Here is a 21,653-nt window from a genome sequence, read left to right as displayed (position 1 = left end):
CAAGCTCCTGATTTATAATCCCCTCCACGTTTCCCCTTTGGTAACCATAAGTTTGTTTTCTTTTTTTAAAATTAATTAATTTATTTTTGGCTGCGTTGGGTCTTCATTGCTGCGCGTGGGCTTTCTCTAGTTGCGGAGAGCGGGGGCTACTCTTCGTTGTGGTGCGGGGGCTTCTCATTGCGGTGGCTTCTCTTGTTGCGGAGCATGGGCTCTCGGCGCGCGGGCTTCAGTAGTTGTGGCTCGCGGTCTCTAGAGCGCAGGCTCAGTAGTTGTGGCGCACGAGCTTAGTTGCTCCGCGGCATATGGGATCTTCCCAGACCAGGGCTTGAACCCGTGTCCCCTGCATTGGCAGGTGGATTGTTAACCACTGCACCACCAGGGAAGTCCCATAAGTTTGTTTTCGATATCTGTAAGTCTTTTTCTGTTTTGTAACTAAGTTCATTTGTATCATTTTAAAAAACTAGATTCCACATATGAATGATATCATATGATATTCTTTCTCTGTGTGACTTACTTCACTTAGAATTTATCTATTTAGATATAGTAAGTATGTTTTAAATATTAGTCAGTGCATCATAAGGACCCTTTCTATGTGTTTTTGATGATACTGATTTATTCAGGAACAGAACATAGCCAGCCTTCTTTCTTCTTGGCGCACCAACCCAATGTGCTGAGCATTTCCAGAAGCAGGTGTGCTCCCAGGATCAAGGGCAAACCCGTGGCAAGGGCACTCGGCCTTCCAGTCTTCTGCAGAACTGGGGAGTGTTTCAGGTCCTGGTGCGCTGCAGAACTGGTCTCTACCTTGATCTACCCACACGCGGTTTAGGTGCCATGCATAGGAGTGCCACATTGTGAAATGTGTAAGACAGATTGGCAGACAGATGACATACTGCTAAAAATGCATGAGGACAGAAACTAGTCAGTAAGACTCTCATAGGTTCCATTTGTTTTGCACTTGCCATGTACAAAGTATTATGCCAAGGATGTTTGGTCAATTAATTCAGTCCTTACCAAAGTTGGTTAAAGCAGTTACCGATTTATCCATTGGGTTGTTAAGGACAATGAACCTTGGAGAAATTAGGTAACAGCTCCAAGATCACACAAGTAATAATGGGGTAGAGCAGAAATTCAAAACTTGTATTATCTGTTTCCAAAGTCCAACTTGAGGTTAGAAACACTGGCTCTTCCAGTGCCTGGCACATAAAAGAAACCCATAGCAGGTTGCTGAACTGCATATTTATGTACACTATCCAAAAGTAGAAAGGAAACATCCATTTGTTTTGGGCTTGTTATTCCAAATCTTATTAATTTAATTCTAACTATTAAAAAAGTCCTAGATATTTAGGAAATAACAATGCGTATATAATTCAGTCACAAACTAATTTCTTAGAACCAATACAATTGTCAAATGGAGATTTGGGTGATACTGAGGAGTTAATGTAGCCCCGTTAGTGCTTCACGTATACCAAGGATTCAAGTTATTATCTTACACATAAATTAATTTGAATATTTTTTTAAAATTTTAAAAAAAAAATATCTTTATTGGAGTATAATTGCTTTCCAATGGTGTGTTAGTTTCTGCTTTATAACAAAGTGAATCAGTTATACATACACATATGTTCCCATATCTCTTCCCTCTTGCATCTCCCTCCCTCCCCCCCTCCCTATCCCACCCTTCTAGCTGGTCACAAAGCACCGAGCTGATCTCCCTGTGCTATGTGGCTGCTTCTCACTAGCTATCTATTTTACGTTTGGTAGTGTATATATGTCCATGCCACTCTCTCACTTTGTCACAACTTACCCTTCCCCCTCCCCATATCCTCAAGTCCATTCTCTAGTAGGTCTGTGTCTTTATTCCCGTCTTGCCACTAGGTTCCTCATGACCCTTTTTTTTTTTTTCCCTTAGATTCCATATATATGTGTTAGTATACTGTATTTGTTTTTGAATATTTTGTAAAGGCACTTTTTAAAAGCCTGATTTATTTAGTTTCTTTATCATCTCAGATAAACATCTCTTAATATATTTGGAATTCACATTTTCACTGATTCAATAAACTAACAGTACAGTAGGCAAGCATACTGCTCTATAGGTTCACAGCAACTTTGATCATTTTTACAAAAATAAAACAAAAAGATTGTTAAACCAAATGAGTTAACTTTCCTAAAAGCCTATTTCTGTACAAAATTAACTAAACACATGGAGAATGTATTTTTTCGTGCTAGAAGTATTTTTTTAAATGCTACTGTGAGATCTTTCATTTTGATAAAGTCAAAACCCCATCCTGTTAATAACCACTCTAGTAATTTTGCAGCAAATTACAATAAGACCACACTGTACAGTTGTGCCATTCAGATGACATTTATGAAATGCTCTAATTTAACATGATGTGACATATATCATATGCATCTTTTACAAGTTATAGCTTATAATCTCTGAGCGAAGTAGACCTAAACCAGAGGGGGAAAGGATGATGCAATATGAAATTATACCCCTTTGAGAAGCAGAAGGACTATAATTATAGTACTTCCTCTTAAAAAACCGTTCAAGTATGTAACCATTGCTGGGAACAACAGTATGTGGGGAATCTCTTTACGCGCTTTCCGTCTTGAACACTCAAAAGATTGAGGAAAAAAAAATGTATTCCGTTCCTACTATCACTTTGTTTGAGCATACTTCAGAATTTTACCTTTCTGCACTCTCCTTAGAGATTATGGTGGTGAAGTTTGGAAAGCACTTTCTCGGAAATGCCTTTTGGAGGGGGAGGGGAGCTATAAAAATATACCAGCCTGACAAATGACAGGCATTGTAGAATGGAAAAGAAAAGACATCTTGGTTTTACACCAGTGTGGAAGCTTTTCCTCTCAAATGAATATTTTCGATAGCGGAGCAAGATGATAAACAGCAGTATCACAAAACACTTGAAAGGAAACAAGTATTATGATGTACATTATTCACCTGGCATTCTCCAATTTGTGACATTTATATGTGGCAGAAACCATTGCACATTCATTTATTTTTGAAGTGGAATGAATACCTTACAAAGGTAGCCTGTTACATTAGTGTGGACTTTTCTTCTCTAGAGAAGCAGAAGCTTAAGGAAAGAAGTCATTGTGTCTGTATTAGAAATATGGAGTAATTCTCAGGGTCCACTTCTTAGGGCTGAGTGAGCTCCTAGCAGGGAGAATATACTGTATAAAGATAGATAGATAAATAGATAGATAGATAGATAGATAGACAGACAGGTAGATAAATAGATAGGCAGATACATACATACATAGATAAATAGAGATATATGCATTTTTTTCTTAGAAACACCAGCAGCTGCAAATGATTAGGTATTTCATAGATGCTTTTTTTTTTTAATGCTAAAACCAGGCTATTTCCAGAACTTACATTCAGATGCTTAATAATATAAATGCTCCAATGTTAAATCAGTTCAGAAAGACTGTGTTTCTCTGATGCTCAGTGATGGACCTATCAATAATTCGATGAGGTACAAGACTAAGTCAGAGAAAAGAGAGTAAGAGCGAGTTCCTAGGAACTGATAATGCAGTGACAAAATAGGTAGCAAGTACTTAAAGAGCTAGTTCTTAAATCTTAGTGTTCATAAGAATCATCAATAGAAATTTTTAAAAATGAAGATTCCTGCGCTTGTCCTTCAGGGACTTTTATTTCTATAGGTCTGATTGATTTGGTCATAGGCAGTCAAAGGACTCAACTTTGGAATATACTAAACATATGTTGGCTATAGGTTTGTATATTCAAAAATTTTCAATATTTAAAAATGGCATGTATCCTTCTTTGAGACAAATATTTTTAAAACTGTGAATATGTTTTATTTTTACATTTGAATGAAGGAGAATTTGGAGTAAATATTTTCTAAGAACCTATTCCAGATATTACTAAATCTACCACAACCGAGTAGAACTTGTGATTTATAGTTCTCTAACATTTGAAGTACATCCTGAGCTCATTTCAGTGTTATAACAATTATTTTTAAATAATTCATCCAGTCAGTAAACAAATATTTAGGGGATGCCCCTATGTACTTGGCACTGTGCTAATCAAGGTTACATAATAGTGAATGAACGAATCACTCAGGGACTGGTAAATGAAATTTAACCTTCCTGAAATGTATTGTTTACTACTATTATCTAGGAATAAACTTTGGAAAGATTGAATTTTTTTCATTGCCAGTGATAAACCCACCCCAGCTTCAGAATTTCTGTCTTTAAGCATATTCTTTTAAACATCATTCTGCCCATCCACTTTCCGTAGTGTCTCCTCAGCGTGGGGTCTTGCCACGGATGTGTGCCCTGGTCCATCAGTTTTGAGAGTTCCCAGAAGCTAGGTTCCTCCAATCCCTTCAATTCCCACTGTAGATCTCTCACCATCACTTGTTTTGGATCAGCAGTACCCCTCCCATTTGTAGTCGCCCGTTCTCAAAATAGTGTCCTGCACTTGGGGTTCGAGTTTTCAGGTCTTTCAAAAGTCAGATGCCCTGTGACTTCTATCTGCTTTGTCCTATGCTGACACTGATGCCATACAAGTCTTGTGACTTGTTTTTTTTGCACTTGCTTCTCTTTGGGGGATTCTAGGGATAGTTGGTCACCTAGTTCTGTTATAAATATTATTCTTGGCTTCTTCTGGTTTTGCTTTTCAGTTGTGTTTTTATTTGGGGATTTGGAGAAATTCACAAACTCTGTGACCATGTAATCATTGTCCCTCATTCCTCTGGAGCCTCTTTTGACTTGTATTGCCTAACTTAAACTGAATATTTAGAATACATGGAAGAAATGTAAACCCAAGCTCTTTTGTTGTTTGTATTCCGATGTGATGCCTTCTCCTTCTCCTTCTTTCTCAACCTATTTCACCATCAGTGACTGTCCTTTCCTCCATTTTCACCTACTTACCACAATATTCAACTGTACTCACTCAACTTTCCCTACACCCACCCCACACCCACTTATTTTCTGATAGTTTAAGTCTCTTATGAAACAGGTAAGAGAGGCAATAAAGACAAGTGGGGATGAACAGCAAAATGACTGCATCAGCAAGTAGCAGCCAGACGTTGAGGGAAGCTGATTGTTTTCTGAGCCAGAAGACTGATGATGAGGAGGAAAAAAGAACAAACTAAACACAGAGTAAATAGGCAAAAGGGAAAAGAAAAGACAAAATTGGCCAAATAGAAATTGGACAAGCAATAGTAAAAATGAAAAAACTCAGTAGTCATGTTTTTTCCATAAAGATTAATAATATTGAAAAAGTGATCAATAGAAAGAAGAGAAAAACAAGTTGCCAACATCAGAAATAAAAAAAAGGGACATCACAGCACATTCTACAAACACCTATATAGGATCATAATGAATATTATGAAAAACTCTCTCCTAAGAAATTTGACATCCTAAGTGAAGTAGACAAATTAATATAAAACTAACACAAAAAGAAATAGAACATTAATACATACCTAACAGAAGAAAAAATAGAAAATCTAAATAGCTTCCTATAAAGACATTGAATTTGTAATCAAAATCCAAATTTCCTTTCAACAAGGAAAACTTCAGGCCCAGATGACTTCATTGGTGACTTCTCCAATAACATAAAGGAATAAATCATGTAAGTCCTACATAAACTCTTTTAGAAAACTGAGGAAGAATGTGTACTTTCCAAAGTGTTTAATGAGGGCTACTTAACCTTAATCCCATAACCTGACAAAACATTTAAAAACAAGTCCATTTGAACAAGTCAAATGTTCCGTATGAACATAGATGTAAAATAGCTTAACAATATAATTTAGCAAATTGAATCCTGAAATGTATTAATCCTGAAATATATAATAACATTTGAACAAGTCAAATGTTCCATATGAACATAGATGTAAAATATCTTAACAATATAATTTAGTAAATTGAATCTTGTAATGTATTAATCCTGAAATATATAATAACATTTGAACAAGTCAAATGTTCTATATGAACATAGATGTAAAATATCTTAACAATATTTTAGCAAATTGTATCCTGAAATATGCAATAAAGGTAATGCATCATAACTGATTGGCATTTATTCCAAAAATGCAAGACTGGTTTAACATTTGAAAATCAATTAGTGCAATAAACAACATAAATCTCATAATAATCTCAATAAGTGTTGAAAAACTTTTGAAAAAATTCAAAACACTTTCATGATAAATACACTCTCCATACTAGAAACAGAAGAAAACTTACTCAATCTGAAAAGGGCATCTTCAAAGAAACTTAACATCATACTTAAAAATAAACGTTAAACATTTTCCCTGTAAGATCAGGAACAAAACAAGGATCCGTGTTCTTATAACTTCTGTTCAAAGCTGTAACAGAGGTTGAAAATAGTACAAAATGAACAAAATAAAATCACGGATGTCAAAAAAGAAGCAAAACTATTGTTATTTGCAGAAAACATGATACTAGATGGACAGTGGAGACAGAAAACATTGCCTGGCAGATATCAAGCCCCTCACCCCACATTATCACTTTTCTCTTCCTACCATTGTCCTCCATAAAGCATTACAAATTGGTTAATTATCTAAAGAAGAATAGTGTTTTTGCCATGCAGATGTAGCTACAAAACAATCCCTGAGCAGCAGTGCCATCCAGATTGCTGCCGTCAAGCCCTTCCAGTAGAGACTCTGGGGCCATCACTGAGGTATGGTAGTAGTGTTACATGACACTAGAGAGGCATATTGGGGTCACATCGTGGAATTTGGACTTTGTTAGGTAGGCACTAGGGAGCTCTTGAATATCTTTGAGCACAGAAGTGACATGGTGGTGTGCCAACTCGGGGAGAGCAGTGTGTTACAGGCATTGCTTAGAACTGCTAGTACTTGGTGATCAATTGATGTTTCATTCTGCATACAATTCCTGGGCAATGCTGGCAATTCTGAGGGAAGAACTGGTAGAAACTGAGAGTTATTGCTCGCATACTATGACCTCATGCAACTCACAGGGTACATACTGTGTGGTTGTATGTTATCAAACATTTGTTGATAACAGCATGAATGAATGAGTTCTCCAGCAAAGAGGAATAGGAGTTAAAGAATTTCTATTCAAAAAAATCTATAGTCATCTCTATAAAAGAAAAGACTATTCTAAAGAATCTACTCATTAATTAAAAGATTTTTTGCCCTCATTTGTATTTCTGTTCAAACAAAACCCTGAAAATCTAATTTAATTTCCAGGGCAGACTTCCCGTTCTTAAACTTTTGAGTTTGCTTTTCAAATTCTTACTTTGTTTGGCAACGTCCACATTACCTCATTGGCTTTTAGTGAGTTCTGTGAGAAGATGTAATCTATAGAACATTAGATTTTCCTCTACCACCAGCCAAATGAGTGCTTAAGAAGACAGATATTTCTCCTGTTTTAAAAGCGTTGCTTTGAATTACTTAGAATATAGTGTCTATTACATAGAGAACCTCTAATAAATATTGACTGTTCTCACCTAATTTATTAATCTTTAACTCACACATCGTTATCTCTAAGTGATATTTTTCACACACACAAAAGAAATCACGTATGGATTATCTGATGCCTCGAATCATCGTGATAGAACTCCATCTCTTAATGTAGAGGATGGGTGAGAAAGCTGACTAGGATAATGATTGCAGAGTCTTACTCTTTCCTGTTGTCACTAATCTTCCTGCCAAATTCATTGTTGCAATTGTTACACAATTGACTGTGCATATCCACCACTGCTACATAGCCTGGGACAGCAGACTTTTGCAGTATGGTCCAGAATAGAGAGATCCTGAGCGTGGTCACTGGGTAGTAGACAGCGCCCATTAGCAAACATCGGGGCTATTCAGAGAAATTCACAAATTAGTAACTGGACTGCTAACCTGCTTCTTCCACTGTGGGTCCAACTCCTCACAGGTATTGGCCATTACCTTGACCTTGCTTGGGTCTAGCACTCTTGCCATTGCTGCTGTTACATTTGTAGCTTATCACAAGCAGAGTGAACTTAGCACAGTGGTTATGAGTTGGATTTGTCTAGCTAACTGTCTGGCCCTCAAGAAATAACCTGATCTAAGATTCAGTTTCTTCTGCTGTGCAAAATGAAGAAGAGTCATTCATTTCCCAAAAGGGAAAATTACTAAAACTCCTGCTATTATGGAGTTTACATTGTAAGGTGGTTTGGGGACTAGAGGGGGAAGGTAATCATCAGTCAATGTAAAAATAAGTAAATCTCTTTACTAAGTTAACTGCTATGGAAGAAACAGGACAAAGTAAAAGGCCTCAGGAGTGCCATTTGAAGGAAGGGAGCTGGAATTTAGATACGTAGTCAAGGCAGGGCTCATTAAGAAGGGGACATTTGATTTGAGCCCTGATGGTGGTGAGGGAGTTAGTTGTCTGGAGGTCTGTAGGGAGGGACCCAGGCAGAGGGAGCAGCCTATGCAAACACCCTAAGCTGGGGGTATCCCTGCTGTGTTCAAGGAACAGAAAAGAGGCCATGTGGCTGGAGTGGAAGCAAAAGAGAGGAGAAGGCACATCCAGAACCTTGGAAATCCTGGGTTGGGATGCAAAGGATTGGCCTTTCCACTTTGCCAGTGCCTGCTACGCAGCCGTTAGGTACTTTAGAAGGTTGAAGAAAGTTGGATGGTCAATCCTTTGATGAATTTACTACCTACTGTTTAATCATTAGCAGTGTGACATATACAGAGTAATAGTTATATATACCACTAGTTTTTTTTTTTCCCCAAGATGCTGACATCTCTGCCGCTTGCATATCTATAAGATTAAAAAAATTTTTTTAACATGCTCAGGTATAACAGATGACATCATCTGTACAGCCCCACCTTCTTCTCAGAATGTTCCATCTTTTGGACCTAGTCTGGACCAATGGCCCTTTGGGCTACCTGCTCAGCTATTAGCATGGGCTTGCCACATACCTGAATCTCCATCTCCTGGATCCCATGCCTTGCATTCTTTTTTTTTTTTTTTTTCTGTTCCTTTTATAATTTTTTTTAATTGGGATATAGTTGTTTTACGATGTTGTGTTAGTTTCTACTGTACAGCGAAGTGGAGTTCCCTGTGCTATACAGCGGGTTCTTATTAGTTATCTGTTTTACACATATTAGTGTATCTATGTCAATCCCAATCTCCCATTTCATCCCACCCCTAACCCCCAACCCCCAACCCCCTGTTTTCCCCCCTTGGTATCCATACATTTGTTCTCTACATCTGTGTCTCTATTTCTGCCTTGCAAATCAGTTCATCTGTACCATTTTTCTAGATTCCACATTGTTTTTCTCTTTCTGACTTACTTCATTCTGTATGACAGTCTCTAGGTCCATCCACATCTCGACAAATGACCCAATTTCATTCCTTTTTATGGCTGAATAATATTCCATTGTATATATGTGCCACATCTTCTTTATCCATTCCTCTGTTGATGGACATGTAGGTTGCTCCATGACCTGGCTATTGTAAATAGTGCTGCAATGAACATTAGGGTGCATGTGTCTTTTTGAATTATGGTTTTGTCTGTGTATATGCCCAGAAGTGGTATTCCTGGATCATATGGTAATTCTATTTTTAGGTTTTTAAGGAAGCTCCATACTGTTCTCCATAGTGGCTGTATCAATTTTTCATTGCCACCAGCAGTGCAAGAGGGTTCCCTTTTCTCCACACCCTCTCCAGCATTTATAGTTTGTAGGTTTTTAAAATTTTATTTATTTATTTGTTTAATTTATTTATTTTTGGCTGTGTTGGGTCTTCATTTCTGTGCGAGGGCTTTCTCCAGTTGCAGCGAGCGGGGGCCACTCTTCATCGCGGTGCGCGGGCCTCTCACTGTCACGGCCTCTCCTGTTGTGGAGCACAGGCTCCAGATGCGCAGGCTCAGTAGTTGTGGCTCACAGGCTTAGTTGCTCTGCGGCATGTGGGATCTTCCCAGATCAGGGCTCGAACCAGTGTCCCCTGCACTGGCAGGCAGATTCCCAACCACTGCGCCACCAGGGAAGCCCTGTAGGTTTTTTGATAATGACCATTCTGATGGGTGTGAGGTGATACCTCATTGTAGTTGCATTCTTGTTGCTATTATTGTAGACTTTCTCATTTGCTGGTATCTTATGTCCCAGTACCTTCCTGAGAATGGGAGTTAAATTTAGAAGGTATTGCTTCCAATAAGTTAAAATAATTTTATTCATAATTTAGAAGGTATTGTGTCCAATAATTTGAAGAAAATTTTATTTATAATTTGGAAAGTAGGATATAGTTTTCTAGGTTGCAATAATATTACAGAACACTTCAATGATATTCTATATTTCTTTTATATGTGACTTATTGGTCTCTAGAAATTTTTGTGTCTTCTTTCTATTTCTGGTATTTGAATGCTTCATGAGATTGTACCTTAATGTAGCTTCATTTTTTACCCATTAATTTCGCTAGCACACGGTGAGCCTTTTTAAACTGTGGCTTCATGTAAGGAAAAATGTTTATGTTGTATTAATGCTTTGATAATTTCCTTCCTCATTTTTCTATTTTTTGTCCTTCTGGAAATTCTATATTTTTATGTCATTTTTCTTCTATTATTATTTTTATTCTTTCTGAAGAATTTTCTTAACTTTATCTTACAGTCTTTTTATGGAGATTTTTATTTTGCCTATTGTATTTTTAATATTCAATAGTTCTTTCCTTCACAGGTTGTTTCCTAAGGCTTTTTCTGTTCTATGTTTTTATTTTTTATTATTATTTTTTAATAAATTTATTTATTTTTATTGATTTGTTTTTGGTTGCGTTGGGTCTTCCTTGCTGTGTGTGGGCTTTCTCTAGTTGCGGCGAGCAGGGGCTACTCTTCGTTGCGGTGTGCGGGCTTCTTATTGCGGTGGCTTCTCTTATTGTGGAGCACAGGTTGTAGGTGCATGGGCTTCAGTAGTTGTGGCATGCGGGCTCAGTAGTTGTGGCTCGCGAGCTCTAGAGCACAGGCTCTGTAGTTGTGGTGCATGGGCTTAGTTGCTCCATGGCATATGGGATCTTCCAGGACCAGGGATCAAACCCGTGTCCCCTGCATTGGCAGGTGGATTCTTAACCACTGCGCCACCAGGGAAGTCCCATTCTATGTTTTTAAATGAATGCAACTTTTACCATAACTTTCTGGGGATAATAGTTATAGCAGTGTTTTATTTGTTATTGGTTGATGACTTTTTATATTTCTCTTCTCTGCATTCCTTCTTTCCCTTATAGATTATTATTTCTTCTCCTTTTTTTTTTCTTGGTCCCTGTTTTTCATGTTGGAAATTTTGCTGCCTGCTCTCTTCTATAATAAACTGGCAAAAGGCTTCCAAGCTGTACTTTGCTCTTGTGTGTACAAACAGCAAGAGTGCTTTTCTTTGCAGTGGTCAGAGTCCCAGGTATCAGCTCTAGCGATCTTGTCTCTGTAGCTTTTCTCTGCCACTTTCCTCTTAAATGGAAAATAAGTCTGGCTCCTGGCTTTCTAGAAGCAGTGTAGGAGAAGTGGAATGGTGGCAAGGGGTGAGGGTGTACATACACTCTCACTTAATCCTCCAATTTCTGTCCTATACCTCATCTGTTCACCAGCTGCTGATGGTCTAATATAATGGAGCTGGTTATCTTAATTGTTTTTGGCAATAAGACCAATATCACCATGGAATAGGAGTGTACCTGGCTGTGTAGGATTAAAAAGGGAATTGGAACTCTAAATACTTGTTTTGTAGAGCTCTTCTAATTCAGGATTCTCAACCACAGCACGATCGGTATTTCTGGCTGGATAATTCTTTGTTGTGGGGAACTGTTCTGTATATTGTAGGATGTTTAGCAGCATCCCTGGCCTCAACCCACCAGATGGTATAGAACCCCTCTCCCAATTGTGACAACCAGAAAGTCCCCAGCCACTGCTAAAAGTCCTCTGGGGAAAAAAATCACCCCTAGGTGAGAGCCATTGTTCTGAGTTCAGAACTTATCCTGCTTTTTTCAGTGTTTTATCACTTGTAAATCTTAAGGCTTTCAGAACCTTAAGGCTAAGGTTTTCCTTTCTGTAGAAAAATCAGTTTTCTTGTTTTAGAAATACAACTCACCTGGCACCCATATTGTAGCTTCTGACTAGTTGAGAGTATTGTCAATATTCATTTATATTTCTTCCTTCCATTCGCTGTCTTTGAACTTTTTGGGAAAATTTATTTGTTTTCTATTGTTCTCTCTAATCATTAAAATTATGGATTATAATTTTTAAAATTCCTATTTTAGTAAAATATCAGGAAAAGAGGAAATAAGCACATGCTTAATCTTCTGTTTTTTTACCTTGAGAGAATTTCCAGGCCAAAGAACAGATTGGGAAGTGGAGCTCAGGGGATTCTCTGAGTTGAAGAGGTGGAGCTGACAGTGTGGGGAGTCCAAAGTGGCTAGAGTTTGCAGAGAGAGCAGCACAGAGAGATAATCCCAGAGCTCTATAGAGTATCTTTCTTAAGTACTCAGCTGACTATCAATTATTGCATGTGTGTAAGGCTGGGGAAAGAAAAACCTGAAAGAATTAAATGTAATGGTGCTGAGCACTCATGCAAGGCTGTGAATAGTGCCTGTTTCCACTAGCCAAACTAGAGAAACCTCATGAGTCACAGGATATCTGATAGAGTACACAGAAGTATCTTGCCTCAACAGTAGAGAATAGTCCTAGACTAATCACTGCTCCAGGACCACCTAATAAATCTTAAGAGCAAGACCCAAAGGAACTAACTGTTTCCAAGTAACTTAACTGCATCCCAGGACAAAGCTCAGGAATATTTATAGGAACACTAAAATATCTAGCACCCAAAAAGAGAAAGTCCACAAAATCTAGCACCCAATAATAATAATAATAAAAAATTACCAGGCATGCAAAGAAGCAGGAAAATAAAATCTATAATGAGGACAAAAATCAATCAATCAAAAGTGACCCAGAACTAAAACAGATGTTAGAATTACCAGGCAGGTACCTTGAAACAGATATTGTAACTATGTTCTAGATGTTCAAAAAGTTGCATAGAGACATAAAAGGTACAAATAGGATACAAATCAAAAATCTAGAGAGGAAAGCTACAATGTGTAAAATGAAAATAAATTGGATGGGATTAATGGTACTTATACATTGGAGAAAAGAGTAATGAACTTGAAGTCATAACAATATAAACCATCTAAAATTAAACATATAGAGAAAATATAATTTAGAAAAATTGAAACAACATCAGTGAGCTGTGAGACTACTTCAGGAGTTGTGATATATGTATAACTGGAGTGCCCAAAGAAGAGGAAGAGAGAAGATAGAGACAGAAAAAAATTTGAAGAAATAATGACTGAAAAATTCTAAATACTGTGTAATGAAAACCAAAGAAAACCACCAACCCAAGAAACTCAAGAAAAGCCAAGAAGAAGAAACATGAAGAAAACTGCAAAAAGCACATCATAATTGAATTGCTTCAAACTAGTGATAATTTTCTCTTTAATGATAAAGATAAAATATTAAAGCGGCCAGAGGAAATAGATAAATTATATACGGAGGAAAAACCATTAAGATGATGAGAGTTTCCTATTAAAAATAACGCAAGCAAAAAGATGGTGACGCAACATACTTAAAACACAGAAATTAAAAAAATGGTGTACATAGAATTCTATACCTAGCAAAAATATCTCTCCAAGATAAAGGGAAAGTAGAAATTTTGTACAATATATAAAAATGAAAGAATTCATCACAAGCAGACCTGCATGCACTATAAGAAATGTTAAAAAGAAATCCTTCAGCCAGAAGTATAATGATACCAGGTGTAAACATGAATTTACACAAAGAACTGAAGAGCTCCAGAGAGAGTAGCTACATGGGTAATTATATAAGATTTATCTGATTATTTAATTCTCTTTAAAAATAATTGGCAATTTAAACAAAAGCAATAATGCTGTATTAAAATGTTTATAATACATTTACAATTAAAATGTATGACAACAATAGCACAATGTTAGAAGAGAGAAAATGAACTATAATATCGTACGGTTCTTATTACTAAATGTAATCACTTCAAGGTAGACTGTGATAAAGATATACACCATAGACTTCAAAGAGACCACTAAAAATAATAAAACAATGTGCTGTAGCTAATAAACCGAAAGTAAGATAAAATGGAATCTAGAAAATTTAAAATAATAGAAAAGCAGGCAGAAATGAGGAACACAAACAGTTGAAACAAATATAAGGAAAATAGCAGGATGATGGATTTAAAACTAGCCATGTCAATAATCACATTAAATTTAAATGTTCTAGATACTCCATTTAAAATTCAGAGATTGGAAGACTGGATAAAAAAAAGTAAGACCCTGCCAAAGGATTATATGCTGCCTACAGGAAATACATTTCAAATATAAGACACACATAGGTTAAAAATAAAGGATGATTAAAGATATACTATGCAATTACTAATCCTAAGAAAGCTGGGGTGACTTTATTAATATCAGAAAATATAGATTTTAAAGTAAAAGTGTTTCCCGGGGTAAAGATGGTCATATTGCAAAACAGGTCAATTCATCAAAAGGGTTTGGTACATAAATTCTTAACATTTATGTACCAAACCACAGAGTCTGTGCAGCTATACAAGTCAAAAACTGATAGAAATGAAAGGAGAAATACAAAAATCCGAGATTGTAGGCAAAAATTTCAATACCCCTTTCTCAATAATTAATAGAACAAATTGACAGAAAATCATAAGTATAGAGGTTAAAACAGCACTGTCAACCAACTTGATTTAATAGATGTTTATAGAGCGCTCAACAGCAGCAGAATACACATATTTTTCTAGTCTACACAAAGCATCTATCAAAATGAATCAAATTCTGGACCATAAAACAAGCCTCAATAAATTTAAAAGAATTCAAGTCATGTGAAGTATGTTATCTGACCATAATCATTAAATAAAATTGGAAATCAATAACAGAGTAATCTCTGGAATATCCCTAAATATTTGGAAACTAAATAACACACATCTAAATAACCTAAGGGTCAAATAGGAAACGAAAGGGAAATTAGAAAGTATTCTGAACTCAATGAAAATGAAAACACAACGTATCAAAACTGTGGGATGCTGACATAGCAGTCCTTAGTAAGATATTAAACGCACTAAATTGTCTATATTAGAAAAGAAAAAAATTCAGAGAAAAACCTTTCCCCTTAAGAAACTAGAAAAAAGAAAAGAAATGACCCAAGCCAGGCTAATCAAAATTATTTTCAAGTTTCTAACTAGAGCTCATAGGGGCATCCCTTTTCCCTCATTGTTCATGTGACTGAAAGCATGCAAGACCAAAACTTACAAAACCAAGATTGTGTTTTAAGCCTTAAAGAGCTGGAAAATTTCTCTGGCTTAAAGTATGAACATATATTTGTTTGTTGTTAGAAACAGTAACTGTACCTCATTATTTGTTTTCCTTCTACATTACTAATAGAAATTTCAATATTATTTGGCCATGCGATCATAGAGAATAAACTATATTTCTCAGTGGCAGTTATGTATAGAAATGTAATTTAAGTTCTGGTCAGTGGTATTGTTTCTGTTAACTTTCGCCTCTAAAATGGTGGCTTAAAACAATGAAAACCATTTACTTGGTTTAGAATTCTACGGTTTGGCTCAGCGGTGGTCTGGGCTGGCTTGGCTGATCGTGCCTGAGCTCTTTCATTTATGTGGTTAGCTAGCTTGTCAGCTGGCAGTTAGATGATCCAGGAAGGCCTCACTCACATGTCTAGTGTTTGTCAAGCAGAAGGTTAACTGGGGTGATAGGAGAGGCTATTAGCTGGGGCTTCTAATTCTCTTCCACATGTCCTCAAATCCTCCAACAGGATAGCTTGAGCCTGTTTACAAGGTGGTCTCAGGGTTCCAAGCCCAGCTAGAGAGAATCAACTCCAAGTCTGCAAATATTTCAAACTTCTGCTTGCATCATATTTGCTGACTTACTATTGGCCAGATAAAATCAAATAAGTCAACCGAGGGTTAGTGTTAGAGGTATTCTATCAAATAGCATGGAAACAGAAAAGTGTTGTATCTGACTTTTGGGAAGCGTACTTTTAAAGGGAGGGAGTCACACTCTTCTCTCTACTTCTTGGTGGACAAGAATTGGTCTTAGAGTGTGAATAGATTTATATTCCCTCACATAAAAGGGAGAGAATGTACAGTGAGTTGTACAGAAGTGAACATGTATTTTCAGGTGAATTTTGAGAAACTGATTACAATGAACTCATTTATAAACTATAAAGCCTTTTATCATTTACTTTTAAACCACATTTTAAGCTATTGCTAATATAGAGAAATTATAGGCTATATGCGTTATGCAAACATTTAGGTTAATTAAGTAAGAGTAAAGTTGTGTTATCTTATTTGCAGCTGAGTTTCCCATATGGAGATATTTCATTTTATTGAAAAAAATACCCCATAAGACCAAAGTGTTACACAAATCAAGGCAATAATGAACACTTTTTAGATGATCTATGTAAAAGATGACTAAGAGTTAGGTGTAAAGAGGAAAAGTAGACACACATTAGGGAGGAGTGAGGAGTAGGGAGAGACAAGACAGTTAAATGGTGACTCACTGGGGTGCAGAAGCCTTTGGCGATGTCTAGTTGTAGGGAAACTAAATAGATATTATAAATTGCAAAGTAAAGTTCTCACTCTTCTTTCACCCCAAATCTTTAGTAAAATGTATTGCTTTTTTGAAAATGAGAGCTCCTCTTCTGAAATTTCAAGTTTCATGTCTAGAATGATACAGGGCAGAGCTCTCAGGTGGCAGGAAGATTCCCGAATGGAAGAAGCAGAAATTTAGGGTCAGGGTGGCCATGAGAATATCAGTACACATAGAAGTTTTAAAAACTGAAGGAGAACTTTTGTCCTTCAACAGGAGTGGAATGAGGGTTCCAGGCAATCTTACCTAGATTTCAAGAGGAAGGGAAGCTCCAGGGGATACATGCCTTACATTTGCATAAGAATATAACAAAATAAATAGAAGACAAAGTTTTAACACAGAGTACACCTTTATTTCTCGTTAGCCTTTTCACTCTTTCTTGCTCTAGATTTTTGAAAGAGTACTCTTTACATGTGGGGCGTATGCAAGGTTATTCTTTGAGAGAAATATAAAGTATGTCCAATTCCTGAAGGTGCTTGCCATGTGGAGAACAAGACTAATATATGTGAAACAAGAGCAAAAAAAATAGGGGATTCATTAAATGGTAATGGACTTGAAGTGTTATAAGTATGTAATCAGAAGTCTATTCGATGTTCATGGCTTTAAGTAACTCATACGCGTCAATAAATGTCATTTATTTTTGCAGACCAAATCAAATACCTCTTTTGAGTCATAATCTGGTTTCCACGGGGCGGGGTAAGAGTGTGGGTGTGAGACAAAGCCAGACACTATGGGGCAAGTCTCAGTCCTTGCATATCTTTCTGACCTATATGTGTCTTTGATATTGACGTGCATTATTGTCTACAACTCCATCGTGCATGTATAAACCTTTATTTTTCACAGTACTAGACATTTTGTATCAATTATCTTACCCTTAAATAATGATTCCAGTGAGTTCCTATTTTCCAGATGAGGAAAAATGAGGCAGTGATAGATTTTTAACCACTATTTAATTAAAAAACCCTTCTCTACCTCTTTGTTACTGAATCCCAACCTCATGTGATATTTTTGGATATCCCTGAGATTAAAGGTAAATCAAACCGTGTCTTTCCACAGGTAGGTAACTTCCCTTTGTGATAACCTTGCCTCCAAATGTGGCATGCTGGATTCAGTCTGAGTGGAAGGAAATCATGGGGAGACAGGCCAGTGACTTTATGAGAGATCTGATGTCTGTATTCACATCTCTTGTGAAAGTCCGAAGTTATTATTGAATTTCTCAGATTTATTTCACGTGTTATATGTATATATTCCCTAGTGAAAAGTTTTAGCTCTTTCTTTAACCAACGTAGCATTATCTATGCATAGAGTAGATAAGCATTATATAGTCTATGTATTTTCCTTCTCAAACAGCAGCTTGAAGAGGAAAAATTCTCCTTTGTTCAGCTGTTATTTTAGTTGACAGTGCTCTAAAACAAGTAACTTTTTTTGCATTTTTTACCACAATGTAAGTCAGTTAAATATACTTGACGTGATTAATTCATAATATAAGTGAACCATAAATATGCTGAAATATTCCTAAGAGTAGAGTTGTGTAAAAAAATGTTATTAGTGTCATTATCAGGAGGCATAAATGGATACTATTAAGAACTTTATTTTAAACATTGTTAAAACCTTGGTGGGATGATATTATTATAGAAAGATTCTTCCTCATTTGAAGCACCGGGCATGCGCAGAACAAGTTTGGATCGAGGAGTAAATGAGAGGAATGAAACAGAGAGGTGGAGATTGAAGACTAAATTAACGGCTGGCCCTTTTCTATTTTCAGTCTCCCCATGACTATATTTTGATTTCTTTATATGGTGCTTAAGGCTTAATTCCAATTCCCTTTTAGTCAAACACTACTGACTTCTATGGGGTTTATTTCCATTCAGTTCTATATATTCACCCGGCTGAAGCTCTCCCATATTTCTGTGTCAGGAGGGGAAATACCTTATTACCTTCTTGTCTGTTTCACATTTAAAGTTTTTTTCCCTCCCTGCCCTCTCTGTCTTGTACCTAATGAGCAAATTATCTAAAAATAGATACGTTCATCATCCTACAAAATATTGTATCTTCTCTAGATCGGAGGCCAGTGTAATTGTAAGAGACATGTGTCTGGCAGACAGTGCAATCAGTGCCAGAACGGATTCTACAACCTGCAAGAGCGGGATCTTGATGGCTGCATTCCGTGCAACTGTAATGCCTCTGGGACAGTGGATGGAGATATTACCTGTCACCCAAATTCAGGCCAGTGCAAGTGCAAAGCAAACGTTATTGGTATGTGTAATGCAAAAGTTTGCAGTCACATCTCTATTACCATCTGGAATAAAATCCTCTGTTTGATTTCTTCACTGAAGAGTAAAGCAAATTTCCTTGCTCAAGGCAGGCTGGGAAAAAAAAAAAAATTTGGATGAAATTAACTGTCTAAAAAATGACTAAATTAATAATTCTCTCAAACTACAGCTTGAAGCTTAGTTTAATCAACCCTTTAGAAGTTTCTTTATTCCGTAGATGCATTAGTTCACATGGTCCCATACTAATAAGTCATAGAAAAATATAATTTGCTTACTGCATAGATGTTTCTTTTAGAAAATTAGCACTTTTTCAAAATGGTTTACACTTAATGAGTTCTAAGCAAATCATTTCCATGCTAGTTTTCTTAATAGACCAAAATAAATGGATTTTTTTTCCAAAATATTCTGTGCTGCAGGGTCCTTTGTGATAAATCTTTCCATTTTTTTCTATTATATTTCTTTGAACTGTTCCTATGAAATGCAAAATAAGTCAACATAATTCCACAGATCATGTATATTGCTAGGGTTAGTTATAAAGGTCCACATAATTTTAATTTTGTAATTCAGCACCAAGCTGATTATAATAAACAGCTACCTTTGGTGTTATTTATCATTTTTTTATACAAGACGTGCTTTTTTTGTTTGTTATTCCCACAGGTATTTTTCAGAAATTAGATTTGATTATAGTAATTTATTACATCCAACATTTTTGAGGGGAACCACAGCCATATAAGGACAAAATTTATCAAGTGCCTGAAATGCACTATGTACATAATGCACTTTGAAATTTTGATATATGAGAATATTATGAGAAGAAAGTTTCCAGATAAAGTGAGTCTTGGATTGTAACTGAACATGTCTTGGTTCATATAGGAAGTTTAAAAAAGACCTTTACCTTTCTATTGTCATTCAAGACACCAAGTCTTCCATGGTTTTTCTAACACTGACCTGAACCTTATAATAATAAAAACATGCCTGGCAGACAGACAGACAGACAGACAGACACACACACACACACACACACACACACACACACACACACACACACACACGTGCCCACAAACGTGCATATACACAAACATATGAACATATCATTTGGAGTAACATTTTCATTTCTGTGATATAACACTAAAGCTAATTCTTTATCTTTTATATATGTTGGTATGCATACATCATTTTGTACAATTCAGCTAGACAAGCATTTCATTTAATTTGATCAAAAAGAATATGGGCTTGCACATATTCATAGTATTACACAAGATTTATAGTATTACACAATTTATGGTATTACACAAGATTTCTCTGGTTTAAAGAAGATTAAATCAAAATCTTTACCAAAACTTGCCCTTATGCATTTTAAGCATACAAAAACTAACTTTTCAGGGACAAAAAGAAAAGAATACCTAACTAATAAATAGAAGCACACTTTTGTATAAGTTTATCTGTGATATTGAATGAAGTCCTCCAAGTTCAATCCATACAGCATGCTTTGTTCTTTGATATAAAATACACTTTAAATTCAAGCTGTGAAAACAAAATTTAAAGAAAGGGCTTTAGGGACAATCAAATGGTTACAGCTCTGTATCAATAAAATCTTTCCTCTGGTAGTTAGATTCCAGAGCTTAAGGAAGGATCAAAGAATCAAACTTTACTATTTACTTAGAATTTGTTATGGCCTCCCTGCCATTTACCTGTGTTATTGGTTGATCCAGGTAGTTTTCTGCAGGAAAATATAAATACATACTTTTTGAAGATGAAATCATCAGTTTGATATTACTATCTCTAGGGTTATTTCTGCACATACAGTATTTTTTAATAGAAATGTAAACTTGATATGTATATGTATTTCTTTTCCTAATGGGACTAGCAAGTAACCTTATTCAATTTTACCTTGTTCATATGATTAAAAAAACAACAGAAAATACAAGTGTATGTTGTATGTGCTTCAGAAAGCAAACTGTTAGATTTAACAAAACTGTTAAAGCTTACTAATGATTCTATCACCAGTAAAATACATTAGCACCAATAATTTTATTAAAGTAGGTCATTCATCTAGAATAAAAAGGGAGAAGAATGTGAATTAAATGCCAAGTGTGCTAACTCGCCTGTACTTTTTAACACCGAATGTGATGCCCTGTAGGCCTTCCTGAGTATCGTTAGGAATAGATTACCTGTCAGGAATATGTATGGCATATTCAAATAAGCACTGCGCATATTTTTAAAACTGATATGATGTGAATCCATGTAGACCAATTTTAATAGTTCAAAATGAGTCATAATTCTTGTTAACAATACAGTTATTTTTAAAATTTGCAGCAATAGTGGTCCTTTTTTATTTTCCTTATTGAAATTAAATGATATGCCTTAGGTGAGTCATTCATCACTGTTAAAGAACTTGCCTTCCATTGGAGTTCTTGAATTTTTATCCATATATATACATATATATTATGCGTTTCCTTCCAGTTTAGGAAATGCTTTTCTGCATATGGTTTCCTGAGTGTGTTTTTGACTGTTATTTCACGACTAATTTTTTTTAACGCTATTATAGCTTGAAATAAATGTTTCAATAGATTCAACCTCACATAGTCACTTATTTAAATTCATGGATATGTGAAGACTAGCTAAAGAAAGTATTTTGCCTCTCAACATTTACTATTCAATTTTTTTTATTCCTTTCCCTGGTAACACTCTTTTTTGAAACAA

The 21,653-nt window shown here is 36.0% G+C and overlaps 1 protein-coding gene across 2 annotated transcripts in view; it reads left to right on the top strand.

Annotated features, from left to right (window-relative positions):
- USH2A (usherin) overlaps window positions 1-21,653 on the top strand; it is a 794,931-nt gene that overhangs the window by 153,398 nt on the left and 619,880 nt on the right. For both annotated transcript variants that reach the window (XM_082428283.1, XM_082428282.1), the window contains exon 11: window positions 18,738-18,933. In XM_082428283.1, coding sequence (XP_082284409.1) covers window positions 18,738-18,933 — 196 coding nt within the window. The remainder of the gene's footprint in view (window positions 1-18,737; window positions 18,934-21,653) is intronic.

The sequence above is a fragment of the Balaenoptera physalus genome (assembly GCF_965194825.1).
Source record: "Balaenoptera physalus genome assembly, chromosome: 1".
Classification (NCBI taxonomy): domain Eukaryota; kingdom Metazoa; phylum Chordata; class Mammalia; order Artiodactyla; family Balaenopteridae; genus Balaenoptera; species Balaenoptera physalus.
This window is presented reverse-complemented; position numbering and strand designations above follow the sequence as displayed.